The sequence below is a fragment of the Garra rufa genome, chromosome 24 (genome assembly GCF_049309525.1).
Source record: "Garra rufa chromosome 24, GarRuf1.0, whole genome shotgun sequence".
Classification (NCBI taxonomy): Eukaryota; Metazoa; Chordata; class Actinopteri; order Cypriniformes; family Cyprinidae; genus Garra; species Garra rufa.
Genome location: NC_133384.1, coordinates 25,892,709 through 25,904,868, shown reverse-complemented (window position 1 = coordinate 25,904,868; position 12,160 = coordinate 25,892,709). Strand labels below are relative to the sequence as shown.

At 35.3% G+C, this 12,160-nt stretch overlaps 1 protein-coding gene across 1 annotated transcript in view; it reads right to left on the bottom strand.

The window, feature by feature from the left end:
• Nucleotides 1-2,009: 2,009 nt before the first annotated feature.
• map3k15 (mitogen-activated protein kinase kinase kinase 15) overlaps nt 2,010-12,160 on the bottom strand; it is a 47,527-nt gene continuing 37,376 nt past the window's right edge. The window contains exons 27-30 of the mRNA XM_073830581.1: nt 6,822-6,937; nt 6,402-6,511; nt 6,191-6,267; nt 2,010-3,587 (exon numbers count right to left, since the gene is read on the bottom strand). Of these exons, the coding sequence (XP_073686682.1) occupies nt 3,491-3,587; nt 6,191-6,267; nt 6,402-6,511; nt 6,822-6,937 (400 nt within the window). The 3' untranslated portion in view covers nt 2,010-3,490. The remainder of the gene's footprint in view (nt 3,588-6,190; nt 6,268-6,401; nt 6,512-6,821; nt 6,938-12,160) is intronic.

Here is a 12,160-nt window from a genome sequence, read left to right as displayed (position 1 = left end):
GCCACATTCCAAGCCTGTATGGCGTTCAATAAACCATCGAACAAACACGTAAAAAATGTCATGTCAAGATAATCTACGCAAATATCTCTTAAGATTACAGAAAAAAAAAGCCATACACCACACAGAAATGTGCTACCTGGCACATGCACTTTCTTTCAAGTCTTCCAAGTCACACGATAGCATTGTGTGAGGCTCAGGAGGAAATGAATGTCATTTTTTTCTTTACTAAATGCTAAATCAAGAACGGCTGTGACGGAATGAGAAGCGCATTCATGAACGAATAGTTTATTGAGATTGTATTGAAAATAAAAACTAGGCCTATATAAATGAACATGACTGAGTTAAGCTGTGTGGTTCTAATGTTTATGATTAGCTTTATTTATGTTAATATATAACGCGGAATGTCACGGAATTTGCCACATTGGGATGAACACATAATGAACATAAACATAATCTCCAGAACTGCTCCGAGAGTATACAAATTTATGTAAATACACAACACAGTATTTCTGAAAATAAATAAATAAATAATAGAGGGTTTACATTTATGTCAAGGTTTGGTCATATTGGCCATAAACAGCATGAATTGCACGGTTAATGTACTACCTTGTTCTGCTAATTTATGCAACCACGGAAGCTGCTAAATCATATAGGAAGGAAAGGAGGAAAGGAAAGGAGGTGAAGTGAGGCCAAGTATGGTGACCCATACTAGGAATTTGTGCTCTGCATTTAACCCATCCAAGTGCACACACACAGTAGTGAACACACACACACACCGTGAACACACACCCGGAGCAGTGGGCAGCTATTGCTGCAGCGCCCGGGGAGCAGTTAGGGGATCGGTGCCTTGCTCAAGGGACTCACCTCAGTCGTGGTATTGAGGGTGGAGAGAGTGCTGTACATTCATTCCCCCCACCCACAATCCCTGCCGGACCTGAGAATCAAACCTGCAACCTTTGGGTTACAAGTCCGACTCTCTAACCATTAGGCCACGGCTGCCCCAACTTATAGAGAACTTAGTAAGCAGGAAATGGTGCAATTTTGACAAATTAAAGTTAAAGATATGTACAAGCAGAATTAAGATATTAGACTAATATTTCACCTGCCTGACTGGAAATAAATAGAACAAACTCAAAAGATTCTGGAAATCCTGGCTCAGTCTGGCCAACCACAAACATGTTTTGTTACTCAAGACAGTTTTTTTTGCACTCTTCTACTTGATTTGTTATAACTTTTGGCAGTATGTAGTCCTCCAAATGTTTTTCTGGTTCTGACCGATTAGTACAGCATAAAACGTGACAATAATTGACCATTTTCAGCAGCAGTAATCAGCAAAATATGCAAGTTTTGATAAAATCAAATCAATTAATTAGAGATGTTTTGATTAATAAAATGTAATGAAACTATTAAAATGGAATCCAGAAAATTAATGTTAATTGAGACAAAAATAAAGGCTTAAAAACTAAAATTTTCCTATACTTTTAATTATTTGCTGTTAAATTGTGTATGTTTCATGATGTCTATTAATTAGACATGTTTTTTTTTTATTAATATACTGTATTTTTACCACTAACACAGTCTAGAAGAAGATTAAAAAAAGGGAATACAGAAAAAAAATAAATGGGGAAAAAACAGACTATAGGAAAAAATTAAACAGATTTCATATGGCCCTAGGTAGACAGATAGACTGATGGATGGATGGATGGACGGATAGACGGACAGACAACACGTCATGTTTCCAGAGAGCAGTTGAGGCTAAATATATAAGCAAAAATATGCAAAATGGACAAGGTTGACCTTTAGGTGAAACTACATCACATTATGCTTATCTCAATCATATATTGATTGAGAATAAAAATTTTCTTGGATTCATTTTCCAAAACATGACGTGTTTCCAGCGTTTGAGGCTAAATGTATTTGCGAAAAATATGCAAAAGTGGTGGTGTGACCTTTAGATGAAATCACATCACATTATGTCACCGACAGAAAGCATTAAAACACAGGACACATTTGAAAATGTACAGAAAACATTTTTCTTTACATGATACAGAACAGGAAATGTTACAGTAACAGTGTTTAGGTCCTTATAAAATATTACATTTCCATTTTAATCTAAGTCATTGCAAATGTACGTTTTTTCCTTTTGACAATGTTTCCAACGATTGCAACATTTTCCATAACCTAAATTATGCCAAATATTTGACTGTAGTCAGATAGACATGTTTTATCTAATAACTGCCTTGTGACGTTTTATGGGAAAACAATTTGTTTCAGCCATTACAGTAGCTCCGGACTGTAGGCCTTTTGCATGTCTGAACTTTATTAACCTGAAGTGTTTTGCAATTCAGAGAAACAAGTCTCAGACATAGCCTGAAAATCCAGTTTATAAATAATTTAAGCCAAAAGTCAGAGAAAAGCATCTTTCATCGACATCACTTTCGTTGCACACAGCAGAAAAATAATTTAAATAGCTTAGGCGGAACATTGGCACTTCAAATGCTACCGTTCCCACGATAGATCAACGCATACAATGCATAAACAATTAAACACGGCAGCTGCAATACTAAACAAAAATGAACAAACAAATTGTATATAAGAATCAGTGAATCTGGGACAAGCACTTGCAATGCTTTAATCCATGCTATCTTGAGCTCAAGATTTCGATTTGTAGCAAACTACAGAACAGCTGAATGAACCTGAACTGCTACTGACACAATAGGCCACTTCATTCTTAAGAAAGTGGATACATGTTTGTGGAACGTGGATGGCGGTTTAAAAGAAGCCACATGGTTTGCTTTCAGCAAGACTGGTCTTGCACACTTTTATAAAACAAATCAAGCAACACTTGAAGTACAAGTAAGTATCGAGTGTCATGTTGCAACGGAACGTTACGACTAGTTCACATTTATTTATCTACATAACGTGGCGATTACATTCATACTCATCCAAATACATCTAAAAGAGGCTCCTCAGCCCTGGTCCAAGAGGTCTGTGGTCATTCTGTCCAGACAGTTCCTCAAAAAACATAATATTTTATAAAGAACAACACATTTTCAAGACTTAAGCTAAAACAAATAGAAAGAGTTTTTCTATTATTTAAAATGGCATGATTTGAAGTCCTACGTTAAGTAGGTAACAGCATTTCCTTTGCTGTCCTAGACCCATTCCCAAGTCACTTGGAGTGGGTCAATCCATGTCAGGTGACCCCTCTCAACTTGTAAAAAGCAAAAAGTGCAGTCTTTCCTAGATAGAGCCGTTTACATCCTCATGGCTTTTCCTATTGAAATTAAATGGAAATGAGATGTAAATCTTGGAGAGGCTGAAAACATACTAAAAATAGCACATTAGGTCATAGCTGAAATATAAGTAAACCGGGGCAGAGTGTGATATAATCACAAGGTTTGGGCCTGCAAGGGTCTCTCGTTATAGGGATGTTTGTGTGGATGTATTGTCGGCTCAGGTGTCGGTCAACGGCAACTTCCTGCTGCTTTCATCCTTCTGAATTTCCCTCGTCGTTTTTTACCTTCCTAAGCCCTTTATTACGGTGTCTCTGAATGGCTTTCCAGATACGACACAGGACTCCTCCTCTATAATGGGAAATAAATGAAAAATTTGAATTAATTAAATTCATTTAAATGAGTAGTTCATTTTCAGAACAAAAATTACAGATAATGTACTCACCCCCTTGTCATCCAAGATGTTCATGTTCAATAAGAAATTATGTTTTTTGAGGAAAACATTTCAGGATTTCTCTCCATATAATGGACTTCTATGGTGCCCTCGAGTTTGAACTTCCAAAATGCAGTTTAAAAGCAGCTTCAAAGGGCTCTAAATGATCCCAGCCTTATCTAGCGAAATTATTATTATTATTATTTTTCTAAAAACACTTACAATTTATATACTTTTTAATCTCCACACAGAGTACACACATAGCTAGACAATACGTGCATTTGATGTAATTTTTTTTTTTTTTGGAAAATAACCAATCGTTTTGCTAGATAAGACCCTTCTTTTCTCGGCTGAGATCTTTTAGAGCCATTTGAAGCTGCATTTTGGAAGTTCAAACTCGGGGGCACCATAGAAGTCCATTATATGGAGAGAAATCCTGAAATGTTTTCCTCAAAAAACAATTTCCTTACGACTGAAAAAAGAAACACATGAACATCTTGGATGACAAGGCGGCGAGCACATTATCTGTAAATTTTGGTTCTGAAAGTGAACTACTCTTTTAACTTAACTAGCAGGTTACTTACAGGTATACACACCTGGCCCAAGTTTCTATGGTCTTAAACACAAATTACTTTGTGTTAAGGAAAGTTAGCAAGAATTACACTGCGTAAAAACAACTGCCTTCTCAGAAAAGGGTTAGGGTGTGCAATGCACCATAAAGATCTGGTGAGAAATTCAATAATGAATGCCTCTCTATTACAGTAAATAATGGAGAAATATGTCATTAAAGGGTTACTAGATGAAAATTTTTGTCTTTATTCACTTACCCCCATGTCGTTCCAAACCCATAAAAGCTTTGTCTTCGACAGTGACAAGCCTGCCAGTTTTCATCCAAAGTATTTTAAATTGTCAGAAGACGAACAAAGCTTTTATGCGTTTGGAATGACACAGGGGTAAGTGATTAATGACAAAATTGTAGTAACCCTTTAAGCTGCTTCATTGTGAGAAGTGTATTAATGCTTTGGAGTATGAAAGAATATTGAAGAATGGTGTGTTTCCCGTTATTGAAAAGTAGTCTAAAGACTAACAATCAGAAAATGCTCCTGCCTACACAGCAAAGACAACCAAGAAGTGGCTTGAGAACAAGTCTATCAGGATCATGTTTTGGCTTGGTCAGAGTCTAGATTTGAACCCTTTAAGAATATTTTGTCTTTCAACTAAGTGGGAGACTTTTTTTTACTATTTGTGAATCCATCAATATTGAGTGGATATTGAACACTGACTCATCTTCCTGTAAAAAACTCAGTGCATGTTTACACACACAGCTTAAACATTTAAAGAAAACAAAGGGAAAAGCTGTCCAATTCTTGCACATTTCCTGACCAGTCATTTGTAGTTAAAATTTTACAATGTACACCATTAAAACTACCTTTTTTAACTCAAATAAAGTCTAAATATCTCTTATACACCACCAGTCAAAAGCTTTTGAATGGTAAGATTTGTAATGGTTTTAAAGGGGTCTCTTCTGCATTCATTTGATCTAAAGTACAGCATTTTGACATATTTTTGCTATTTAAAATAACTGCTTTCCATTTGAATACATTTTAGAATACATTTTAAAATGCAATTTATTCCTGTGATCAAAGCTTCATTACTCCAGTCTTCAGTGTCACATGATCCTTCAGAAAACATTCTAATATGCTAATGTGCTGTTCAAGAAACTTTTTTTTTTTTAATTATTATTATCAATTTTTTTCCAGGATTCCTTGATGAATAGAAAGATCCAAAAGATCAGCATTTTTCTCAAACAAAATTCAAATCTCAGTATATTTGTTTTGTAAAGAAATTCTATAAATTAATACTTTTCTTCAAGAAGGATGCTTTAAATTGATCAAAAGTGATGATAAAGACATTTATGATGTTACAAAAGATTTTGATTTCAGATAAATGCTGTTCTTCTGAACTTTCTATTCAATAAAGAAACTTGAAAACATTCTGCTCAGTCGTTGCTAACTTAATAATAATGCATTTTTTAAACAGCAAATTAGAATATTAGAATGATTTTTGAAGGATCAGGTGACTGGAGTAACGATGCGAAAAACTTAAAATATATTCAAACAGAAAACAGTTATTTTAAATAGTAAAAATACTTCAAAGTTTTACTGTTTTTGCTGTACTTTGGATCAAATAAATGCAAACTTGGTAAGCAGAAGAGACTTTGAAAAAAAACATTAAACATCTTAAAAATTTGACTTAAATAAATAAACATACAAAAGTTTGGGGTCCATGAATATTTATTCCTAAAGAAATTAAAACTTTTTTCTTTGTGATTTAAAATCGATTTAAAATAAAAATAAAGAAATGTAATAGAGATAGGAAGTTTTGTGATAATTTGAGTGTGCCACGGCACAGTGGTTGGGAAACACTGGCTTAGGTAACTAAATAATTAGGACCACTTCATGCAAAGGAAAAGTGTACACAATCAATCATCTGCTTGAACAAGTACAAATTAAGCCCTCACCTAAGCCTCAGGCAGTGAAGGTCCTCTTTAGTGACATCGCAAAGAACGTCGTTGAGCGTAAAATCTTCTTCAACAAACTGTCAGACAGACAGAAACCACAAAAACTTGGCATTAATTTTCAGTTTTTATTTATGGAAACTTCAAAGAGTGAGTCATTTACTAATTGTGGGAACGACACGAGATCAGTGGTGTTCAGTGTGATGTGTTTCACCTTGTCTATAGTTTCAGAGTCGGCACCCTGCTCCTTCAGCCAATCGGTGAGCTTCTTGTCAGGGTCGGGATGTGTGGAAATTTGAAATATAGAAGGGGTTGAGGGCATCTCTGTTTCGGGTAAAGAGGATTTATTCACATTTGAAATCAGTCACTTATTGGGTTCAGCAATATTTCGAAAGTTGCCTATGTAGGTAGCAGACAGTACGGCGTCTCACTAGTTTTCTTTTAACAGAACTTGTATTTGTTTTGTCCTGGTTGTAAACAACTCTAGAGGTCAGAACAGGATACTGGAAATCAGATAGAGGCGATTAGACTTTCTATTAGGCCTACCTCAGTAAACAGACATATTATTTCAGCGTAAATGACTTATAAGCAAGATTAAATCAATACATGTGTGTGATTTAGTTACACAACTAACCTGCTGCCGGCTGCTGTCTGATCCTGATAAGCTCGATGTCGTGTACCCGCTGTTGGAGAGTTTGTCTCAGTACCTGCTGATATTCTCTCTCCTTCTGTACCAGTTCTTCGAGCAGCCTGAAAGGGGCGACATAACATTGAGACGCTCTCCTTCAAACTATTCAAGTTGTTTGAACATATTCTATTCATCTTAAATCATTTCACTGATTAAATCCAACAAGAAAAGACAGAACACATCTAAAAAAAAGCATCATAAAAACATTGAGCTCTATATTCAGGATACAAAATTAAACAAGGCAGTCTTGCCTTGTATATAATGTAAATAACAAGGACCTGTGCTGTTTTTCACAAAATTATGAAGTAAATTATTAAAAATAAACATGATTTTTTTTTGACGAACTACATATTCATTTACTGTATTATTCAGAAAAAAATGTTACAAAAGACTTCTGTTTAAAGTACACTACCAGTCAAAAGTTTTTGAACAGAAGTCTCTTCTACTCACCAAGCCTGCAATTATTTGATCCAAAGTACAGCAAAAACTCTGAAATAGTTTTACTATTTAAAATAACTGCTTTCTGATTTGAATGTATTTTAAAATGTAATTTAATCTTGTGATCAAAGCAGCCATAACTCCAGTCTTTAGTGTCACATTATCCTTCAGAAATCATCTAATATGTTGATTTGCTGTTCACGAAACATGTATCAATATTTAAAACAGTTGAACAAATAGAAAGATACAAAGATCAGCATTTATCTGAAATTAAAAGCTATATATAATTTTTTTTTGAGGAAAGGAATTATTATAGAATAATATAATGCAACAAAAGATTTCCATTTCAGATAAATGCTGTTCTTCTGAACTTTTTATATATCAAAGAAACCTGACAAAACTCTACACAGTTGTTTTCAACATAATAATAATAATAATAATAATAATAATAATAATAATAATAAATAAATAAACGTTTTCTTGAGCAGCAAATCAGAATATTAGAATGATTTCTGAAGGATTATGTGTTAGGAGTAATGATCAAAAAATCATCTTTGAAATCACAGGAATAAATTACATTTTCAAATATTCAAATAGAAAGCAGTTTTATTAAATAGTAAAAAATATTTCAGAATTGTACTGTTTTTGCTGTACTTTAGATCAAATAAATGGAGGCTTGGTGAGCAGAAGAGACTTCTTTAAAAAGCATTAAAAAACTTTCTTTTGAAAAACGTTTGACTGGTAGTTAAATTTTTTAAGATTTTTTTTAAGATTATATAATAATCAAAAATTATTATTATTATTTATATTATTATTATTATTATTATATTAAATATATATTTATATATTTATTTACTTATTTATTTATATTTATAATACATATATATATTATTTTATATTAGATATATATATTTTTAAGTATTTACAAAAATATTAAGCAGCATATTAAATGTTGTTTTTATATTGATAACAGCATATTAGAATGATTTCAAAAGGATCATGTGACACTGAAGACTGGAGTATTTGTTCTGAAAATCCAGCTTTGCAATCACAGAAGTAAATTACATTTGAAAATATATCAAAACAGAATATGGTTATAATAAATCCTAATATTTCAGAATATTAATATTAGTTTTGATTAAATAAATGCAGCCTTGGTGAGCATGAGAGAATTCTTTCAAAAACAAAAATCCTACCAACCCAAACTATTAAATTATGTACATTATGTAAAAAACAGGTCCATGACTGGGAATAAATATTTATGGTTATTTAGTATTTTTAGTCAATATTTTGAGTACTCTTTTTTTCCATTGACTCACCTTTGGAGTGGGTGTATTATATATTGTGTATACTGTTTAGGTTTAGATATACTGTTTAGGAATTTTTTAATCCTAGCCTATTATGAAAATCTTTTTGCAGTACACATACAGTGAGGGAAAGAAATGATTTGATCCCCTGTTGATTTTGTAAGTTTGCCCACTGACAAAAAAAGATCAGTCTATAATTTTAATAGTAGGCTTATTTGAACAGGGAGACACAAAATAACAACAAAAATGCAGAAAAACGCATTTCAAAGTTTTCAATAAATTGATTTACATTTTAATGAGTAATGAGTTAATAACATTTTCATTTCTAGCCCCAAGTGTCTTTTATACAGGTAACAAGCTGAGATTAGGAGCACTCTCTTAAAGGGAGTGCTCCTAATCTCCACTTGTTACCTGTATAAAAGACACCTGTTCACAGAAGCAATCAATCAATCAGATTCCAAACTTTCCACCATGGCCAAGACCAAAGAGCTGTCCAAGGATGTCATGGACAAGATTGTAGACATACACAAATCGGGAATGGGCTACAAGACCATTACCAAGCAGCTTGGTGAGAAGGTGACAACAGTTGGTGCGATTATTCACAAATGTAAGAAACACAAAATAACTGTCAGTCTCCCTCGGTCTGGGGCTCCATGCAAGATCTCACCTTCGTGGAGTTTCAATGATCATGAGAATGGTGAGGAATTAGCCCAGAACTACAAAGGAGGATCTTTGATCAATGAACTCCAGGCAGCTGGGACCATAGTCACAAAGAAAACAATTTGTAACACATTACACTGTGAAGAACTGAAATCCTGCAGTGACCGCAAGGTCCCTCTGCTCAGGAAAGCACATGTACATGAACATCTGAAGTTTGTCAATGAACATCTGAATGATTCAGTTGAGAACTATGTGAAAGTTTTTGGGTCAGATGAGACCAAAATCGAGCTCTTTGGCATCGACTCAACTCGCCGTGTTTAGAGGAGGAGGAATGATACCTATGACCCAGAGGTTGCGTTAACCGAAAATTGTCCGTCATTGACAGATTTTTTTTAATCAGTGACGGAAAAATCTGAAGGCTGTCCGTCATTTTGACAGATTACACTGCGGGTGATCTGTTGTAAATTGTAACTGTAATCCCCACCCCTGTCCAGTTGGGGGCGAGTACGCTCCATTGTGGCAGCAGAGCACTGGATACAGAACAAAAACGAAACTGTCAGGACGAATCTTTTGCTATACATTTGATACGCACATGCGAGCACCCAGTATAAACTACAGCGGTCTATCACGCCACATTAAAGGGATAGTTCACCCAAAAATGAAAATTTGATGTTTATCTGCTTACCCCCAATGCATCCAAGATGTAGGTGACTTTGTTTCCTCAGAAAAACACAAACGAAGATTTTTAATGAAAACCGGTGCAGTCTGCCAGCCTTATCATGGACGTGGATGGGCACCAAACCTTTAAAAGTAAACAAAAACATGCACAGACAAATCCAAATTACACCCTGCGGCTCGTGACGATACATTGATGTCCTAAGACACGAAATGATCGGTTTTTGTGAGAAACTGAACAGTTTTTATATCATTTTTTACCTTTGATACACAGCCACGTCCATCTCTCCTGAGCACGAGTTTGGCATCAGTCACGTCACATGTGAACGCGCTCTGTCTGTGTGAATACGCAAACGCCGGAAGCGATCTGTTGCATGTATACGACACTCATTGTTTCCACAGTGCACAGAGATTGTGGGTATAGCGGCTATTCAAAATGGTAATTACTAGCGCTTATCCTGATTGTTTAAACCGATTTAAAGCTAAAAGATTACGTTTGCTTGCAAAAACTCATCCGGGACTTTTCGCTGATTTCCCCTTACGGCGTTTGCATATACTACGCCAGAAGCGCGTGCACATGTGACGTGACTGATGCCAAACTCGTGCTCATGACAGATGGACGTGGCTGTGTATCAAAGGTAAAAAATGATATAAATACTGTTCAGTTTCTCGCAAAAAACGATTGTTTCGTGTCTTAGGACATCAATGTATCGTCACGAGCCGCAGGGTGTAATTTGGATTTGTCTGTGCATGTTTTTGTTTAGTTTTAAAGGTTTGGTGCCCATCGACGTCCATGATAAGGCTGGCAGACTGCACCGGTTTTCATTAAAAATCTTCGTTTGTGTTTTTCTGAGGAAACAAAGTCACCTACATCTTGGATGCATTGGGGGTAAGCAGATAAACATAAAATTTTCATTTTTGGGTGAACTATCCCTTTAAAGAGCGCCAAAACGGTATTTATTGCTTGAATTTCCTGATGAAATAGACAGAATTTGAAATCTGAGACTTTTTCATATTGAAACTAAGAAAGCACAGAGCTTAATCGCTTATTGTGATTTAATAGATATGCGCACTACTGTTAATTCGTGAACTGAAAACAGCAAGATCCACTGAGATTCATCCGTTCTCTTCATAAATAAGTGCATAAACCTACACAGCACTGTAGGTTCATGATTAAAAATGAAAATGTGAACAAAAATAAAAGCAATTAAATGTGTTATTATAATTAAAATATGAAAATTAAAATGACGGGTAATAATAGATTATGACGGAATTTTAATGACCCCGTCCGTCAAAATGGCGGACAATGTTGAAGTCTAACGCAACCTCTGCTATGACCCCAAGAACACCATCCCCACCGTCAAACATGGAGGTGGAAACATGCTTTGGGGGTGTTTTTCTGCTAAGGGGCTGAGAACCTCCTTCCCTCAGCCAGGGCATTGAAAATGGGTCATGGATGGGTATTCCAGCATGACAATGACCCAAAACACACAGCCAAGGCAACAAAGGAGTGGCTCAAGAAGCAGCAGATTAAGGTCCTGGAGTGGCCTAACCAGTCTCCAAATCTTAATGCCATAGAAAATCTGTGGAGAAAGCTGAAACTTCGAGTTGCCAAACATCAGCCTCGAAACCGAGGATCTGCAAAGAGGAGTGGGACAAAATCCCTCCTGAAATGTGTGCAAACCTGGTGGCCAACTGCAAGAAACGTCTGACCTCTGTGATTGCCAATAAGGGTTTTGCGTAGAGGTCAAATACTTTTTCCACTCATTAAAATGCAAATCAATTTATAACTTATTTTTTCTGTCTCTTACAGTTCAAATATACCTACCATTAAAATTATAGACTGATCATTTCTTTGTCAGTGGGCAAACGTACAAAATCATAAGGGGATCAAAATATTTTTTTCCCTCAGTGTAAGGAGAATCTTTGCAGATTATCTTCCCTCGAATCTTAAACATGCACACTAAAAGATATTATTAAGATTTTCATGTGATCTCACACAGCAGATCGGCATTGGCATTTCAGCAACTAATGTTTACATAGGTTAGCTAGCAATTTCATCCCAGTGCTTCTCATTCTTACGGTTGTGATACGTTTTTGACGCATCATATAGACAGTATTACTACAAAACCTCAAGAGGCAGTTTCCTCCACTATCCAAAGGACCGTACAGCAGCTGCTTTGTGGTCTCGAGTTAGCTTTTTTT